Below are 20,866 nucleotides of genomic sequence, written 5' to 3' on the forward strand. Positions count from 1 at the left end.
AAGAACTCACACGGCTTAACAACAAAAAAACAAACAACCTGATCCAAAAATGGGCAGAGGACATGAACAGACATTTCTCAAAAGAAGATACAAATATGGCCAATAGACACATGAAAAGATGTTCATCATCGCTAATCATCAGGGAAATGCAAATCAAAACTACACTAAGATATCACCTTACACCCGTTAGATTGGCAAAAACATCCAAAACCAAGAGCGACAAATGTTGGAGAGGTTGTGGAGAAAAAGGAACCCTCATACACTGTTGGTGAGAATGCAAACTGGTACAGCCACTATGGAAAACAGTATGGAGATTTCTCAAAAAGTTAAAAATAGAAATATCCTATGACCCAGCCATCCCATTACTGGGTATCAATCCTAAGAACCTGAAATCAGAAATCCCAATAGTCCCTTGCACCCCTATGTTCATCGCAGCATTATTTACAATAGCCAAGACGTGGAACCAACCTACATGCCCAGAAACTGATGATTGCATAAAGAAGATATGGTATATATACACAATGGAATACTACTCAGCCATAAAAAATGACAAAATTGGCCCATTCGCAGCAACGTGGATGGACCTCGAGGGTATTATGTTAAGCAAAATAAGCCAGGCAGAGAAAGACGAACTCTATATGACTCCACTCACAGGTGGAAGTTAACATATTGACAAGGAGATCTGATCGGTGGTTACCAGGGAAAAGGGGGGGTGGGGGGAGGGCACAAAGGGGGAAGTGGTGTACTCACAACATGACTAACAATAATGTACAACTGAAATCTCACAAGGTTGTAATCTATCATAACATTAATAAAAAAATAAATAAATAAAAAAGACTAGCATAGTGCCTGTGAAAGAATAAGTGGATAATTAGCAGTTAATAAAATTAGTTTATCCCCATTCCCCAGACACCACTGACTATGACACGCACTAAATGATCTGACATTTTTTGGACCCTGATTTGAATAAATCAACTATAAAATACATTTTTGAAATAATTGGGGAAATTTGTGTATGACTAGGCATAATAATTTTTACTAGGCATAATAAAGGCATTGTGCTTATATAAAAACAGAAAACAAACAAACAAACAAACAAAAGAACATGGCTGTTAGACAATAAACCCCAATTTCCTGCTTTTTGTTTCACTGAATATTAATGAACTGTACCTTGATTTAACAATAAAAGGACCCCTCAAATCCTTGTCTGGGGAGACATGGGTTTGGGAATAATCACAATAGTCTCCTGACTTGCTGCAAGGAATAAACTTTGTTTCACTTTCCTATTCCCCTGGTGTACTTATTGGCTCTGTACGCACCAACGGGTGAACCCACTGCATTCAGTTACAATAGGAATCGAGAGTCACATGCCTACACAGAACTTTCTGAAACCAAGAAATACAGTTTCCCTAATGAGAACATTAAGTCTATGAACTGAGTTAGAGGACAGTCGCTGTTTAGATACAAATAGTGACATAGAAGAATTATCACAAACAGAAAGAAAAAAAAGTAAAAGAAAAGATAACCATAAGGAAAAGATAAAGAACTGAAAGATGGATCCAGGAGACCCTAATAAGGGATGTAACAGGAGTTCTCAGAGGAGGTAAAGGATGCATTGATGTGAGGAAACAATTAGATCAATAATAGAAGAAAATTATCCTAGACCAAAAAAAAGACCAAATCTGCAGGTCTGATGAGGAAAAGATGGAAAGAAAACATCCTCCACTCCAAGGACAAAGAAGAAATCTCACAAGATTCCAGAAAGAAAAAGTTACCTAAGGAGAAAGGGAACCATATGGACTGATATGGATCAGACATCTTGCCTGGAGGCTGCAAGACTGCAGGTGGACCACCATATACCAACAACTCTGTGAAAAGGACAGTACCCAGAGAGGCCAATTGCAAACCAGGATACCATGCACAGAGCAGGGCAGAAGGAACCGAATCTGCTGATAGGCAGGATCACAGTGGCTGTCACTCCACATCTGCTAGGAAGACGCTCAACAGAAGGACTCATGACATGCAAATTAACCAGAATAGAAATTGTGAGATAGATGATACAGGAGGACACAGGAAGAGAGGAAATATGTGTTAGGCAAAAGAACTTGCTACATGAGGGCACAGCCATGTAAGCACTTATTATGTATGCCCCAATTTAACTATTTGATGTATATAGTTACAGTCATATTTGGTTAGGCAACAAGCATACATATATACATACACACACATATATACATATATATGTATATCTATACAAAGCTTTATATGGGAATATGTAACATCAGCATCAAATAAGGATTCTTAGACTAAAAGGGAATATCGCATGTGAAGGGGAGTAGAACATGCCATCCCAAAATATCCCTCTTTGACATAAGGATTATCTTGAGCTGGCTATTTTTAAGAAAAGGCAAATGCAAGAGAAGCTCTGAAAACAGAGTAGAAGGTCCCCTTTTATAAGGAAAATTTATACTGATAAAGAAAACCTCCACCTATAAGGGGGTCTCCCTCTCTGTATCAGGAAGAGAAGGAAGACTAAATCACAAGAGACTCATCAATGGAGAAGGCATTCAAATGTGCATAATGACCCTACCCATGATTACAGGGCTTTGGCAGATAACCTTCCATTTAACTGGCTCCCTCCACCCACTCCCAACATCTTCTTTTCTCTCTAGCACGAGATGATATTTAAGGTGATGGCTTGGGCCATTTCAGAAAGTTATTCAGTTTTCCTGGGTATCTCCCATGTATGCAGGAGGTATACATGTTATTAAACTTCTATTTGTTTTTCTCCCGGTAACCTGTCTTTTCTTACAGGAGGGTCTCAGCCAAAAACCTAGAAGGGTAGAGGAAAAATTACTTTTCCTCCCTACACATGGAAGGGAATATTGCGTAGAAAAGAAGGAATTGTTCAATAAATAAAACTGTAAAATTTAGTGACCATATGGGAAAAAAATGAATTTAAATAACAGACATGAAATTAGAAAAATCAACTACAGATGATTTAAATATTAAAAAGAAAAACTTTAAGAGTAGAAAATATATTTTTTAAAAAGTGAATATCCTTTTGATCTTGGCATAGGAAAATATTTCCTTAACAAGACAAAAAAAGGACTTAAATAAAAACAACTAATATATAGTATATCTAAAAAGTCTGGGAACAAGCAAATGTATATAATGCTACCTAGGATATTTCAATAAAATAAAAGTTAATCAATATTCAATAAAATAAAAATAAAACTTTACCTATTTTTTCATATCTTATAGGCACCCTGTGTTTGACTATCCTAAAACTTCTTTTAGGAAAATAAAAAGACAATTGTACACTGGTAGAAGATATTCAAAATACACAAAAATAAAAAAGAATTAATATAAACATAGAAAGAAACTATGTATAATAAGGAACCTATAAAGAAGAAGCAAAAACATTCACATATAAAAAAATCGACAGAAACCAAAAGGATATTTCACAAAAGAGGAAAAACAAAAGATCAATAAACACATGAAAAGACATTTATCATCATTAGTGGTCAAGAAGATGCAAATTAAGACCATGATGAGATACACGGTTTTGGTTTTTGATAAACAACCACTTCATCAGCAAAAATTAAAAATTCTAAAAATATGTATAAACATTGAAGAGGATGCACATTTGCAGAATCTCTCACTTAGGGCCAGCCAAGAGAGAACTGTTGTAATCACTTTGGAAAAGTTTGGCATTATCTCCTAAAGTAGACTATTAACATACCCTATGCAAGTGATCAGCAATTACACTCCTCTGAATACATCCATGAGAAGCTCTTATTTATCTACAGCAAGACACATTTATGAGAATTTCTAGAATGTTCATGAAGCACTGTTTCCAATTACAAAAAAAAAAGGAAGTGTCACCCAGAGAAATCCCTAAAAATGTTTTCCATTTCTAATGCTTTGTCCTCAAGTTGTGCTTGCTTATAGGAACCAAGGCAGAATATTGCCAGATGGCCAAACCGTAGACCTGTCCAAACCAGAAAGGTTCAAGTTGGCAATGGGATGCCATGCGCAAAAGGAAATGTGTGCAAAAGATGCATGCGCAAGAAGGGAAGATCTGCGCTTGCTTCAAATGCCCCAGCTCAAGCCATGTCTCAGAGACCCCTCCCCCTTCATATCTCATAAGAACTCTGTTCACCTTCCCTTCAAGGAGAAGGCGTTTTAGAGCCCAAGCTCTGCCTCCTTCATTCATTGATCAATGAATAACGTTTCTGATCTGCTATTCCAAACTAGGTCTTGTTCTATTGGTGCTAGAGGCTCCCAGCAAAAGGATCCATTTGTGGGTCACCGTCCCTTGGGGTTCAATAACAGAAGTAACTCCTAATGTCCATCATTAAGAGAGAAGATTAATAAATTGTGGTATGTTTATAGAGTGGAATATTGTACAATATTCAAAACAAATGCTAAACAGTCACATGCAACATTATGGAAAAATCAACCTGATGCAATTTTAAGTGAAAAGTTTATTCTCAAAAGCCTGATATTCTTTTGCAAATTTAACAACAGACAAAGAATTGGAGTGTATTTAGACCAGAGGCATAATGGGGGAGAACATATGCTTACTATATAATTAAATCCGAGTCATCAAACAGATGAAAGTGCACTCTGTGTGGTCAATTCAATGTATGAAAAGCTCTGAGAAGTTACAGAAAAGTAAGCAATTCATCTTTGTTTAGTAGCTCAATTAATCCCAGAAGGAACAGGGAATCTTTTTTTTTTTTTCTGTGGCACAGGGAATTCATATCCAAAGGAACAGTGCTCTGTGAAACAACCATTTAAGAAATGCCATTGTAAAAGTAAACCTAATTTTATCAATCCCTACATTTTAAAACCTCCTAATGTCTCCCATTCTGTTTGCAGGATAAAGTCTTTCCTACAGGGAATGCCTTACAGCACCTATCAGAAAACAAAGTCTTTTGCTGGGTCATTTCATTACTTTTCACATTGACTCACACTTCTTCTTCTGTCTGGAGAAACATTCTCTCCTACTCGCCTGGAAAACATCCAGTTATCATTAAGGATTCAATTCTGGTGCCATAGTCTTTAAAAAGCCTTCCTCAACACTCCCAGATGTATCCTCCCACCCACTTTAGGGACAATCTGCATCTTGCACCTACACCTATCACAGTGTCCATAAGACTTCCTTGTCCCATCTGTGTGTAGGGTTATTCTCTCTACTCAACTGTAAACTTTCTGAGGATAGGATTTGTGTCTTTGTATACGTTTGTGGAATGAGAATCAGAGGTAGAAATCTACCTGAGGTGTACTTTCAGTCCTGCTCTTACTAGACTGTGCCAACAGAGTAATTCACCTAACCTCCATGAGCTCCGTGTCTTCAGGAGGAGGACCTCATCATCAGTGATTCTGTCTTTTTTTTTTTTTTAATCTTATCACATTAAGAGATAGCACAAAGTTCCCTAATGATCAGTAGTTCACAAAGCACTGAATTCAGCTGGGTGGGGCTCAAGGACAGTTCACCCCCAGGGTAGGGGGGCGGTAAAATGTATCTTAAATTCAAGGTCAAGGAGCAAGTGAAGAATATGAATTCATTCATGAGCAAATATTTAAGGAATGCCTGCTTGGTGCTGGGCATTGTCCAGGCGCAGTGTACATATAGTTAAGACAAGCAGTCTCAGCTGTTTCGTTTGTCATCTGTTTTCTCCCACTGGATTGTAAGCTCCAATATGGCTGGAACTACTCTCAGAATGATGGCGGTGCAATGAAGGACATGAAGGGGATGCTATGCAAGAATAGGGAGTCAGGATGTCCTCTTGGATAAGACTTTATAAAGAGATCATGTGTATGTTGAACTGAGAGGGAAATAGCCACACCAATGAGTGGGACAAAGAATGTCCTTGGGGTTGAAAACTGGATATGCAAAAGTCAGGGCAGAGTTTGGGTGGTCCATGGCCTGGAGAAAGCCCAGTGTGAGGGTGAACAGAGTAAATAAGGAAGGTGAAGCCAGAACATGAGGTCTGAGCAGCCATAGGCACTTTGTAGATTATTCTGCCCATGAAACGTTTTCAAGAGCCTGTTGGTGATTGCGATGTGTCTTCTCCACTCCATTCAGAAACACAGATGATGTATTCGGTCCACTGCAGGGTAGACTAAGAATAAGTAACAACACTGAACTTTCATTGAGTTGTACTTAATTTCTGCAAGGAAATAGGCCCACTTATTCCTCCTAGGTCTTTTTTGGTTGGGACTGAGCGGAGAAAAGCAGAGAGAACTTGGTAGTGAGAGAAAACTCAGCAAGCAACAGGTCAGGGTGATGTCCACGCTCAGGTAGGACCCCATGGATTTTCCCAATGGGTTGAACTTAGTAGCACATTGAGAGCATCCTCTCTTGTAAGAACTAAGTGTTCATCTCAGAAGATGGGTGTGGAATCCCCTCTAAACATTTTCAACAACATGTACACAGCTATCTTTCCATGGTCCACATTTTGTTTGCTGCTTTGAAGTAGTGACCTGTCCAAGTAAATTTCTGGAAGACTTTTCCTGCTACATTTTATTTCAGTTGTTGAATTCAATTTAACAAGTAACCCTTTCTATACACTGTGGCAAGAACTAAAGCTACAGGGATGACTAAGACTTGACCCTTACCCTCAAGGAAGTCATCCTGTAGAAAGGAAGGCAGGAATCTCCAGCAGCAAGTTAAACCACAATGAGATCCACATGACATGGCAGACACACGGAGGAGAGGGATGCAGCTGAGGACCCCTGGAGGAGGGGGCATCTGAGCCAGGTTTGAGAGTGTTCTTATTTCTCTGGGAACATCAGGGGAGTGAGGAGAAAAGGTAATTTCTGCATTTCCTTAAACATGGAGAGATGCAGCTACACCATGTATCATTCTGTCCTTCTGAAGCACAGAGCACAAGGCACATGGGGGCAGTCGAGGCTGCAGGGGCACCTGGAAGACCTAGTAAGCTGGGCTTAGACATGCAGACATCATCCTATAGGCAACAAGGCGCTACTGAAGGACTTCTAGCAGATTTTACCACCTACAGACGTTATGTAGAGAAGGAAGATGCGTCTGTGTTGAGGCTGCTTAGCTCATAGCTGGATTTCTGTCTCTGGCTTCCCTGTGGCCTGCTCTGTGCTGGCCGGCTCAACCCTAAACATGCTCACAGGTCCTGCCACCTCTTTGTTTTGCAGTTCTCAGTGGGAAGGGAGAATTTCTAGAGCCCTCTGAAAAAGCAATCAGCTAGCAAGTTGATTCAGAATAAAACTGAGTCAGAAGAAAGGGTCATGAACTAACTGGCCAGAATAAAAACCAGCCTAAACATGCTCCATTTGGCTTTTTTCCCTCACAGTTGTATAAAACACAATGTTTTAAATGGGTAGGGAGGTTTGGTCACAAGCAAGCATCTTCCTGCAGCGTTTTGGCCCTGGGTGTGGCATGCCTGGCACTCGCCTGGCCTCCAAGGCATTTGAGTTGGAGACCACTGGGCTACAGACTGAGTCATCAAAGCTCCAGGTTTTCTGGGCCCACAGAGCACAAAATCCTCTGTGAGCTACATGGGTGCTGTCTGCTCACATCAATCATAAAACTATGCAGCAAGAAGAGAATCTCTTCAATGCATTTCTTTTGGTTTGTGTTTTTATGGAAATTTGTATCCTGTGAGAAATAAATGCATTTAATGTAGGTACATAATTGCATTTTCTCAAGTCTAAGATTTTAGGAACATGAGACTGTATTGAGAATTGTCAATAAGATAAGATTTGTATGTACTGTCCAGGTCAACACAGAGCTAATGCACCTAATGATTTTTGAAAGCTATGTGCAGGTCTAAATTATACACCTATTTAAAGGGGGTTACTCTAAGGAGAAAGTAAGGAACTATAATGCAAATACAATATATCACCCCATGGGGATTGCTCACAATGTCATGAAATGGGGATTTGCCCACATCTGAAGCAGCAAGGATGGGAGCCGGGTGACACATGGGTCGTGTGTGTGTGTGTGTGTGTGTGTGTGTGTGTGTGTGTGTTGTATGTGTGGAGGGAGTCGGGAGGAACATGAGCAGTGAGGAGCTGTGCTATGTTGAGAATCATTCTTATGCTACAATTCAGTCTGTGATGCTTGGCTTCAGTACAGTTGAAATTGCCATACAATTTATCACCCATCCTAGGACAACTTTGAGAGTAAAAGGGACACATTCAACACACACACCAACATGATAAGAGTTGTCTTCTGGGCAAACTGGGACACGCGGTGAACCTAATAGAGAATCTAGTATACAAAGAAAAGCCATGAATTTCAATCGTGAGTTCCCAGGAGAACAGCTGGGCCAGTCAAAAAAGGGGAGAGTCATCCTCCTCCTCCGCTAATTTTTGTCAATCATAACAAACATGAAAGATAATTAGAAAAGTAAGAAAAATTTCCATCAATATGGATGATCTCTGGCAGCAACTTACCTTTTTCCTCATAACTAACTAAACTACTACTCTACTAAAATAAAAATAAAGAAAATGTAAACTTGTTCTTTTCTATTTAGTCTGAAATTAAAGATTAGAAGAGGGGCATGTGCCATCTCTGATGGAATGCTCACCAGATCCCATGACAGATGGGACTCCACTGTAAGGATGAGAAAATACAGCACCAGGGATGTGGGTTCCTCGATTTCATACTTTAGGTAACATTGTGAGAAATGAGAACAAACAAATATCTTCTTTTAAAAGATTTACTCTAAGAGATGGAAGAAAATACTAAAATAGCTCTGATCCTCAGACTCAAAATAATTTTGAAGTGCATTACTTCTATGAAAAATGAATACTCGAAGAGCAGGAAAAAGTATCTTCAGATAAAAAATATAATTACCAAATTAATAATGCAGTGGAGAAGAGGAATGGTTGCTTTGAATCAACTGAAAATGATAACAGTGAAATTAACATCATGTAGAGAAATTCTCACCTGTTTCAGAAGAAAAGAGTAAAGAGATGAAGATGGGGCAGAGGAGAGGTCCATCAGAAGCAAGTGACTGTGTGGACATATGTCTATAATATATGTGATGTGTAATATACTCAATATATAAAGTGAAATTTAAAGTAACCAAAAAGTAACCGAGAACATTCAATCTCAAAAGTAATCAAAGAGCCGCCTAATAAAGCAGTGAAATGCCAGGCCTGGATATCAGAAGTCATAGTGAGGATTTGGAGAAATGAGCTTTCCCCCCTCCCAGGAATGCAGAGATTTCAGCCTGTTCTATTCATATATGTGCAACTATCTCCAACAACAGTATCTGGCATATAGTAGGTGCATAATAAATGCCTGTTGAATAAAAGAACCAATGACTTTATGGAACTGTAAATTGACGCACATTTATAAGGATAATTTGGCAATATCTATCTTGAAAACACTGATGCTTTTTGCCCCAAAAACTTCTGATGGAAAGTATGATAATGAAAAAAACTGGACAGTGGCATAAATCCAAACAAAGATATTCGTACAGCATTGCCTGTAATAGGAAAAATTAAATTAAAAATGAATAAATAAGCCTATATATGCCCCAAAATAGAGATTGTTTAAATAAATTATGGCACCTCCATGCAATATACTACTGCTACTGCACAGCCATGAAAATGAGTGATGTAGTTGCACTTATTTATAAAAATAGATATATGAATGTGTTATTGAGTGGAAAAGCAAATAAGGAAGAGTATTATAGTGTGATTTCATTGTCATAAAAAATAGAAATGCGTGTATTTAAAAGTATTATACATAACATGGGGAAGATTACATGGTAGATAATGCTGGTAGGATTATATGTAATTTTTTAAAATTATTATTTTGGCCACCCTGTATTTTCTATTACTTTCTTCAAGCAAGCTAGTTTATAATGGAGAATCCTCAAAATAATTACAGCTCTTTCATACTTGAGGAGTGTGACAGAAATCTGAACATTTGGCCAGAACAGAAGCATCAGTGGACATCCTCACACTTTGGTAGGTTCGTTTTCAACACTTCGTAAGGGAAGGATGAGAGTGGGTTAATGAACAGTATGTCCAGAGAGGACAGCAGCCACTTGAAGAAGGAATACTCAGGATATGTATGCACTTGAACAAACCGGGCTGTCCCAGGGTCCTCTTGTTTAGTTAAATCCAGACCCATGGAACATAGAGACATGCAGAAGAGGAAAAATATTGGAAAACAAATGGCAGAGTTTATTATCGACTTTTCCTTTTGTACCAATATTTGTTTAAATCTAATTCAAAATTACACATCATTATAAAAGTGACACAAATATTAGCAAGCACTCAGAGTCTAGTTAATTAAGTTCATTAATTTAATAAAGATATATAATTGACAAAACCAGAACTAACACAGTGCTCCTGGTTGCCCACACCATGAAGAGCCTGGTCAACACGCCTATGCAGTCGTCAACCAGGCATCACTGAGTCCCAATCCACGCCCCCAGGTGTGACTAAGCATCGCCTCCTAGGAAGAGAACTGTGCCCGTTCAGTGCAATGGTGCCCGCTAGCCCAGCCATGGCAAGGCCCAGTGTGCAGCAGGTGGTCAGTGACACAAGCTAAACTAAATCTGGACGGGAGCCAGCCCACTGAGGGAAAGGATCGGAGGGGTCAGGGTCCCTCTTTCAGGTCCCCACTCCCATGTCAGTGAAATGAAATTCCAGAAGCTCTGAGAACTTCCTGTGCAAATTCATGTGGTGGTAAAACTCAGACTAATCTGAATTTATTGGTAGCACTCCTGGACCTAATGTGGCCTGGAGATGTGTAATGGCTCAACTCCATTTGGAGTGAAAAGCCAGACATTCCTCCACAGAGAGAGGTGTGTGATTATGGGCTGTTGTCCCAGAAGCAACCATGCAGGGTTTTGTGAAATATACAATTTATATACTTTCTAAAATCCTAAAAATTCTGGAACATATGTAGCCCTCCCAGTCCCTGCTCATGGCAAATGGGCTGGGCCCTTTGCACATCAGCCGGTAGCACTCTGTCCTTTTCACCAAGGAGACTCAGCAGTCCAGGGGTGGGAGTGGGTTGGGGGATGCAGGTGTCCAGGGACCCAGAGGCTGGAGGCCAGGCCTGCCTCATCAGCCCAAAGCATCTACCACAAGACCAGCCTGACAGGAGCAAGAGCTTCTCAGAATGACCCTTGTATATGCAGACCTCCCACATAATGCATATTTGAAATGTTTATTTGAAATTCTTAAAAAAGCAACATTATTGCTATTCATAATCTGTGCTGATGTAGTTTTGAAGTAAAGGGAAAGAAAGGTTCTTACCTGAAAAAGTAAGTTTCAGCCCTTTCATAATGTCCAGGTGTTAGTTTGAGCGGAGGGTAGTCAATGGCCACAGGCCTCACCATGAACATGCCCATGGCCAAGGCCACAAAGAGGACAGGCAGCAGCAGGTGGGAGAGGGTGCCTTTCCAGGCCCGGCGCGCGTGGCGAAGCCGCTTCACCAGGAGGGCAGCCACCTGGACGAGAAGCAGCTGGCAGCCCTGAGTGGACGGGGGCCTGGCAGGAGCGGCATCTGCAGGGACAGGAAGATAGAGCAGAACTGAGTCCACTTGGGGGCAACCGGGGGCTTCCCCAATACTGTCCTGGTTCTGCACAGCCCTTCAGGGACTTATAGACCACCCTATGGCAGCTTTTAGCCCAGGAACACCACTGGTCCCGACTTTCCACACCAAATAAGAACACCCTCAACGCTATATACAACAGGGTGTCTTATGACATTAAAAGGCAGGATCAGAGTTCCACTGTGGATCCCCACTCTACTCTTGCTTCTGAAGGGAGACAGACAGATGTGAAAGGACAAAGAGAAGAGGGCTTGTGTTTATTTTTATTGGTTAAAATAAAGCCTGCTACATTATCGTGAATTTTAAGACAAAAAGAACAGCAAGACATTCTGATGTCCCAAGTGCACTGATGGAGGTTGGGGGGAGGGGCGGGGGCCCCATTAGACGTTCTGGCCAGGGCAGTCCTCCCTCTGCCTCCTCCCTCTCCCAGCGTTCTTCTCTGTTCTTACCCCCAGGTCCCTCCTGAGCAAGCCCCAGGTTACATAGGGTCAGGATTCCGGAGGCACTGTGCCACGTGTCCCTGCTCAGTTCCATCTTCCCTGAGACCCTGCACCCTACATCCCCCTGTCACGTCCAGGGCTCCCCAGATGAAGAGGAGCCTGACGGACGTGTCTCTGGCTCTCACTCAGCCCCCTTAGTCTCTGAGGCTTCAGCAACTCTATCCTCCCTTCCTTACACAGCAAATCTGAAACCGGCCCCCAATGGGCAGAGATTGAAGGTGAAATTGGAAAGCACAGCCTGAGTCCTGCATCACCAATCTCTTGGACATCTTGCCAGACTCCCTCTGAGAGTGATCATCCAGGGACTCCACAAAAATCTCCACAAGCCTGCCCCAGTTCAGGCTTAACCGCTGGGAGGGCACCTTTTATGTCCAGTGTGAGGGTGAGAAGTCACGAGCAAAAAGAGGCAGATCCCCGGCTGCAGCCCTAATCCTCATCTAAAGGAAGGACAAGGCTGGAGCAGTCGGTCATGCTCAGGGTTTTCCCCAGTGATTCCTTCTAAAGTATTCCAGAAAATCCAATATAAAATACTTTACAAAAAAAGTGGCCTTATAAAAGACAGATGTGCTAAGTTTGACTGTAATACTTACAAATATCAAATTGAAATACAGTTAATAAAAGAACAGCAAATAAGTTTAAAGTCCCGAAAGAAAACATTTTTAAAGAAACTGTACCATTTTGAAAGATAAACTATTCGTAACAGCATTGAGAACAGAGCTGTAGAGGCATAGCTGGGGATAAAAAAAAGCATTTCTGAAATAACTCCTCCATTTGTCAGATATTCCCTGAATCCCCAGTGTGTGGCAGGTGCTGGGTTATTCAGTTTCCATCCTCAAAAAGGGCACAGCGTAGGGACTGAGATAAAAAGGTAAAGAAATAGCCCAACACATGTAATTAAGCGTAATAATTGATGTGGACAGAGCTTAAAGCTTTGGTACCAAGGAGGAAGTCTTGGGATGGCTAGGGGAAAAGTTAGAAAACAGTCACAGCAACGGGAACATTTAGGCAGAATCCTTTAGACCTGCATTAGGAAAACCCAGTTCAGTCCCCGTCTTGTGTGGGGGAAAACCCAGTTCGTCCCTACTCTGTCTTTCTCTCCTGTGTGTCTCATTTACCTTCAGAAAGAACACTTCCTTTCTGGTACTTCTTGTCATTAACTGTGTGTGGGGGCTTCTCCCCACATGGAGCAGTTCTCCATGGCACCAGCTGGGTGTCCTACAATTCAACTCAATTCTGACACTATCTACCCGGAGATAGTATCAGATTCCACAGGTTAAGTCCTCAGTCCCACAAGATTGCCCCTTCACACACACACTTCAGATGCCAGTCATAAGTTCAGGTTGTCACCTACACTTCTCGCCTTGGTTTCGGTTAATTTGCTAAAGTGGCTCACAGAACTCAGGGAAACATTTACTCACCTTTACCAGCTTACTAAAGGATAGGATAAAGGATACAGATAAACATCCAGCTGGAAGAGACACATAGGGCAAGGAAGGTGGGAAGGGGCACGGAGCTTCCATGCCCTCTCCAGGTGCCACTCTCCCACCACTTCTGTGTGTTCACCAACCTGGAAGCTCTCTGAATCCCATACTACCAGGATTTTATGGAGGCTTCCTCACATAGGCATGACCAATTATTAACTCTATGTTCAGCCCCTCTCCCCTTCCTGAAAGATGAAGGGTGGAGCTGAAAATCCCAAGCCTCTAGTCATGGCTTGGTCTTTCTGGTGACCAGTCCCCATCCAGGAGCCCATCCAGAGTCACCTCAATAGAACAAAAGATGCTCCCAGTTCTCTCACCACTCAGGAAATTACAGGAGATTTAGGAGCGCTGAGTCAGGAACCAGGGGCAGAGACAGATATATACTTTCTGTTATCTCACAAGACCCAATAGGGGTTTGCAGGCAATCAAGAAAATTTGGCTGTTTAAAGACCAGAATATGAGATATTCACAAGCATGACACATTCTGTGAATAACTGCGTGAGGGAGCAGAATGTGTGAGGCAAGCGGCAGGAGACGGAGGTTAAAGGTGTTAGAAACCAATTCATGAAGCCCTTACTAGCCCTTTGAAGGAGTACGGATTACAGGTTTTATAGGACTGAAGACTGCCATGCCCAGTCACGTGTTGAGATGCGTATTATGAACTAAAGTAATCGTTTATTGTACAACACGTAGTGCTCTAAGGGGGTGGGCATTGCATGGTGAAAGTAGTGGTCTATAAACCAGGCTTCAAACCAAATTCACCTGCAGAACTTTTTAAAAATGTGGATTCCCAGATCACACCTTAGACAGAATCAGATGTTCATGGACTCAGAGATAAAAATGTGGATTTTTTTTAAATAACTTCCTAGGAGATTCTGATGCTCAGCTGGGTTAAAGAGTCATAGATTTAATGCACAGCCAATGGTGATTCATATATAACTCTCATACAGCAGTTATTAAATCAGCATAGAGAGAGATTTTAGTGTTAGAAAAGGTATATTATTGAACTAAATTTAATCCTGTCTCATATAAATTTAAATATAAGTATTAATATTAATATATCCCCGTCCTGATGTGATATGATGTGAGGTTATAAGGCTAGGTAACACCAATTCATAACATTATGCATGCAGATCTGTTAGGATAATTACATGAATTATCTAACTCAAGCTAAAATAATCGAGATGCCGGTTGCCCACCCCCTGGATTTCCAAAATAATCATTGAGGTAATTGCTTTCACCAGCCTTTGGCTAAGGGGCTCTTTCTCTGGCAGCATAGAATGCCTCACTCTGTTTAGATTCAAGAGGAATTAAAAGGCCACTGGTAGGCCTGATGGCTTATGCTCCTACCATGCCTAAAGTCATCTTCACCAGAAGTCACACCCTACAAATTAGCCTTTAAGTAGCATCTTTTGATATTCACAACCAGCTACGCACACTTAGCTGCCTGCCAAAACATACACCTTCTCAAATGTGTGCACAATAGGCAATGGCTATAAACACTTGTTTATGTCGTGGAGTTTTTCATTTATGCAGCCAGGTGACACAAAATGGAAAGAAGACAGACTATCTGGGTGTTGGAATCTACCTGTTAAACTTGCCTGGTGATAGAGGAGAAGGGCCATCTCTGTGCCTAATGGCCTTGCAGAGAGGACCATCAGAAGAGTTACTGTGGAGTGGGGAAAGTTCAATCTTTTAATCCACATAGACCTGGATTTGAATCCAGTCTCAGCCACCAACATGCTGTGTGACTTCTGGAAAATTGCCTAACCTTTCTGTAAGTCATTTTCCTCAATTATAAAATAGAGACATATTTCCCCTCTAGCTAATGAGGATTACTATTAGCACACATTAAACTATCGGAACAGGTACAGTGTTGACCTCCAGTCATCGTAAATGTTCATCAGACAGGCTCAACGAGTCTGTGGGGAAAGGTCTTTCTTATATGATGATAGACAAATTTTCCCCACCTTTCTGTATACATTAATTGGATATAAATGGGAAAAATAAAGGGCTAAGATGGTTTATGGTCAGGAATCCACCACCAATCAAATATTCATGGCTAAACTCATAAAAGTATTCACATCAATAATTTAACAGACAAAATTAAAATGCTGGATCAAATTGCTATAAATTGTCTTATTTGACTTATGAGTGCAATTATATTCAAGGACTCTAGTTACATCCATAATTATGCACTCCCATTTACCCTGACTATCAAATTGCTTACGGAAAATGTCCAAATATTTTTGGTCAGGTCCCTTCAGTTGTTCAAAAATTAACACCTAGTGAGGAATAACCTTAAATGTCAAGGACTCAGCATGCACCCCAGAATATGATTTCCACATTGCCACTTCATCCCAATGTTCTTGAAGTTCTTAAAATAAAGCATTACAAATGTAATGCCTTCAAGTCAACCTTTTAAAAAATGAATTTTCCAAAGAAAAATGGCAAGCAGCATACATGAATATGCAATTCATAAAAAAACTGCAAAATAGTCAATATGTGATTACTGTAAAACAAGGCAACAATGAGATTTTCAGCTCTCCAATATGGTAAAGATTAAAAATTATGTTAATATCTCCTATTACTGAGTGTTTAAAGAAATGGACCTTCTTATGTAGTGCTGGTGGGAGAATAGATCTATACAGTCTTTCTGTAGGAAACAAGTAGAGACAGTCTTTGATCAGTTTAATTCCAAACCAACAGTTGTATTATTAAAAATAAATAGAAATTTATCAAATTTATCAAATAAGTGGTTTGTCACATTTTATAGAAAATAGTAGGGTTTGGCCCCATGGTGTAGTGACTAAGTTGGTGCTCTGCCTCAGTGGACTGGGTTTTGCAGGTTCGCATCCTGGGCGTGGACCTACACACCATTCACCAAGCCATGCTGTGGCGGCGTCGCAAATAGAAGAAGTAGAAGGACTTACAACTAGGATGTACAACTATGTCCTGGGGCTTTGGAGAGGAAAAAAAAAGAGGAAGATTGACAACAGATGTTAGCTCAGGACCAATCTTCCTCACCAAAAAATCAAAAAAGAAGAAAATAGTAGCAAGAACCTGGAAACAATTTATGCCTGACACGTGGGGATTAATTGAACAATTTATAATAGAACCATACAGCGGACTGTACTGAAGCAATCTACTTCAGGTTAGAGTACAGATAAACACTCATTGATGTGGAGAATATTTATTATGTGTTGTAAGTAAATAAAGCAATTTAAGATAGAATTATATCACTTTTTGAAAAAAATGTCTATACGCAAACATAGAGTATGGCTCAATAAAGTGGGTGGGAGAGGAAATATGACCCAAAATATTAACAGTATTTGTTAGCCAAAAAAAGGAAGGAGGATTAAAACATTAAGTATGTAACTATAGGAAAATACTCACAATATACTAGATGAAAAAAGTGTGTTACAAAATAACATATAGAATAAATATAATTTACAAAAAATGCTAAAATTAAACTAGAAAAATTAATATTTTGGTGTATATACTTTTAGCTAAAAGTGTCTTTTATCACATAATCTCTTCACTCTACATAATACTTGACAAAGTGAATTTTTTTAATTCAAAAAGTTAAGCTACTACATGCGTTTTTCAACCTACTTAAAGATTTATATTTATTTGTATGGCAAGAACATGGTTACTTTAATTTTCTCTATAATTTTCTGGGTTTTTCCAGCAATGAATAAGTATCTTGTAATCAATAACTATTTCATAAAGATAGAATACTCATTCAGGAAATTAAACATGATTTTATGAAATGGAAACAGTATCATTCTCTGTTCCCTGAGTTACAGAATTTTAGAGTTGAAGTGGATCTTAAAAATAATGGAATTCACACTTTTCACATATTTATCAATAAGCTCCGTTCAGGAGAGGTGGTGAAATAAGTTAAATTTGGAGGAAGAAAATACAGTGAGTATTTACTATGTACAAACACAGTCTTCTCTCTGTATCTTCAGGAGTTGGTTCCAGGACCCCCATAGATACCAAGATCCGAGGATGCTCATGTCCCTTATATAAAATGGCATAGTATTTGCATATGACCTATGCACACACTACCGTACACTTTACATCATCTCTAGGTTACTTATAATACCTAACACAATGTAAATGCTGTGTAAATCGTTATATTGTATTGTTTAGGGAATAATGGCAAGAAAAAAGTGTGCATGTTCAGGACAGACACAAACATCGTAGGCCTTTGGATCCGCGGGTTGGTTGAATGTGTGGATGCCGAACCCGTGGATATGGAGGGCTGATTGTACTATGCTAGGTCCTTAGGTTGTCTCTTTGAATAAAGTTCTCAAGGTTCTCAGTCTTGTAATGGGGTCAACCATGTAAATAAAACATGACAACTAAACCTGACCAACACAGCATAATGTATGCAATGGTGGGTCAGAAGCTTCTCCAAGGAGGCTGCCACTGCTAGGAACTGCAAAAGTAAAAAGGTGTTCTCTGACAGGTGGAGAGGGTGACCAGTGTGGGGAGGGCGTTCCAGAAAGAGAGGGAATAGTGTGCAGATGTGGATTCTGTGACAGAAATAGGGTAAGTTGGTTAGTGAAAGGGTATTAGAGATATTTTCTATTGCACCCCAGTCATGATCTGGGATTTCAAAATCATTAATAGACGTGAAAAAGCATAATCATTTCATCTATTCTCATAAACTCAGTGAAACAGAAGCAGATAGGCTCCGTGGGAAACCCTAATGACGCCCTAACGGTTCCTTGGAATGTGTGTTTGATTAAACGGGTGGACCCCTTCAGAAAGGCATTAACGTGGTAAACGCCTCACAGGGAAGACCACAGTCCAGCACCAGGACTCGGGAACTCCAGCCTGCCTTACCATGAATACACCGAACATTCTGGAGAGGTGATTACTCCATATATAAAACAAGAAGCTTAGCCGGGCTGTCCTAGTAAAAACAATAGTTGCATGATATTTATACAAATCATGACTAAATTGCCTTACTCATAGCATTTGTGTTTCCCTAAGAAGAAAACCAACAAAATCAAATATCCTCCTATCAAGAAAGGAAGAAAAAGGGAGGGGGAAAGGGAGAGAGGAAAAGAAAGACAAAACAGAAAAGAGAACAAAAAGAAAAACAAAAGGAAATGACAGTACTTGTGCACGCGGATGCTTACTAACATGATAAACCCAAAATACAGTTATTTCTCAAATATGACACATGGTGATACAAACACGTACAAATTTTAAAACCATGCTAGGTTACTGTAACCTTGGTTAAATATTCTTTCAAGAAGCAAAAATCAATATTAATTATGCTTAATTCTTTTAAAAAGCTAATAAGTCAAAGCTATATTTTTCTAAATTGTTTTACTGATAATAATTTCCCGACTATGTTTAATCCAAATTCACAAAGCTTCTATCTGTTCATTGCTTATAACAATGATACTGCTTTTTTTATACATCATTTTTCCTAAAAAAAAAAAGACAGTTAAGTAAAAGAGTAATTCTTTACCTGTCATGCCCTGGAAGTTTCCAGTCACTGTACGGGTAATGTATCATTGATTTAGATCTTTAGAAAACACTGTGATTGGAATAGGCAAACCTTAAAAGCATCCAATTAGGATTTCACTTTGGCACAGGTCCTGCCTTTTGCCTAGTCACATTTTTTGAATAATTTAAAGGTTGCTGAAACTCCTTTGATTAAACCTGGCTTGAAAAGACAAGGACTTGATGTTCAAGGAAGCAGGGGTACAGCCCCCAGCTTTGCCATTAACTACTTATACTACCTGGGCAGGTCACTTAAACTCAGAGTTTGGGTTTTCTCTTAAATGCACCAAAGACAGGTCCTCCTGAAGCCTCTAAACAGCCCCACACTTGGGTTTTCAAACCCAAGCTCCCTCTGCAGTTCTAATGAAGGGTTAGGGAAATGGAGTTAGGGATGCATTCCACTACACCCCAATCATGATTTCAGCCGAGGCCCTGTCCTCTGGTTCTGTTCTGATCCCATTTGGGAGGCACATGTTCAGCTGGGGGTGGGGGGAGGGTGTTTGGGCTCTGCTGTCAGGCAGACCTATGTTTAAAGACTGGGTCACACAGTTCCTTTAGGAGAATTTAGTGATGATATACAAGTAGGAGTCCTTAAGGTGTCATCTGCAACACAGTGAGGGTCTATAAATATGGCTAAACAGAAGAAAACCCTCCTTATTACCAAATCTTCTCTTGGAACGCAGCCTGTGTTCACCTCCCTCACTGTTCTATCATCTTCTGTGTCTGTCTTCTTCACATGCAGTGAAGTCCTTGCAACCACAAGGATGGAGCTCAATTCATTTTGCTGTCCTTGGATTTAAGCACACTCTCCAGTACAGAGAACATGCTCAATGAAGTCTGATGAGTGAGTGAATGGATGGATATTGACCAAATATTGTATTTGGCATCCTTATCAATTACTCACCTCACTGTGTGGAGGCTTCCTTCCCCCCTAGGCCCATTCTCCCCTACTCAGAAAACTTAACATCACCTATGCATTTCTTCTAGTGTCTTCCCACTCAGCTTTGGCAATCACGCCTAGTGGGCCTCACTCAACAGAAGTCTTCAGGCCACTGAGAGTGGCTCCAATTCAACTTGATTTTTTTTTTTTTTGGTTGAGGAAGATTTGCCCTGAGCTAACATCCGCTACCAATCGTCCTCTTTTTGTATGTGAGCTGCCACCAGAGCATGGCCACTGACAGTGAGTGGTGTAGGTCTGCACCCAGGAACAGAACCCAGGCTGCCGAAGCAGAGCACGTTGAACTTAACAATTAGGCCATCAGGGTTGGCTCAATCTGATGTTCAATCAGAATGCAAACAAGAAAGTTAAAGTAGGTGACAAAGCAAAGTTATGAAGAAGAACATGAAATTTGGGGGTTGGGAGGAAGAGGAAATTGAGATAGCCAGTTCAGAATGCCCTACTCTCCTCTCCTTAGGTCTGGCAAGGAAGTGAGTGTGTAGGACTGATGGAAGAAGCTCTCGAAGGCACATTTGTCTGTAGCTTCCTGAAGATAGATATGTTAATAAAGTTTTCCCAGAGCTACTCCTGTCTGAATTATCCAAGTTGTTCCACCATTACCTTCGAGGCAATGATGACACTTAAGATGGATGAAGCACATTCTTTGTCAAATATTTCACGTGAAGATGAGATTCCAATTCAGGAAATGAGGATGAGAACTATTCATCACCCCCCTTAGGAGCTTTCTTTGGCAGCTCTGACCGGCATGGCTGCAAGAATCACGGCTTCACACACTTCCCCGACCTCCAACAGCCCCTAACGGAAGCTGTTGCTTTCTGGCACCTG

General features: G+C 40.4%; 1 protein-coding gene across 1 annotated transcript in view; it reads right to left on the bottom strand.

Annotated features, from left to right (window-relative positions):
• ABCA13 (ATP binding cassette subfamily A member 13) overlaps positions 1-20,866 on the bottom strand; it is a 416,147-nt gene that overhangs the window by 165,294 nt on the left and 229,987 nt on the right. Inside the window, exon 43 of the mRNA XM_014828402.3 lies at positions 11,275-11,524. Coding sequence (XP_014683888.3) covers positions 11,275-11,524 — 250 coding nt within the window. The remainder of the gene's footprint in view (positions 1-11,274; positions 11,525-20,866) is intronic.

This window comes from Equus asinus, chromosome 1 (genome assembly GCF_041296235.1).
Source record: "Equus asinus isolate D_3611 breed Donkey chromosome 1, EquAss-T2T_v2, whole genome shotgun sequence".
NCBI lineage: Eukaryota > Metazoa > Chordata > Mammalia > Perissodactyla > Equidae > Equus > Equus asinus.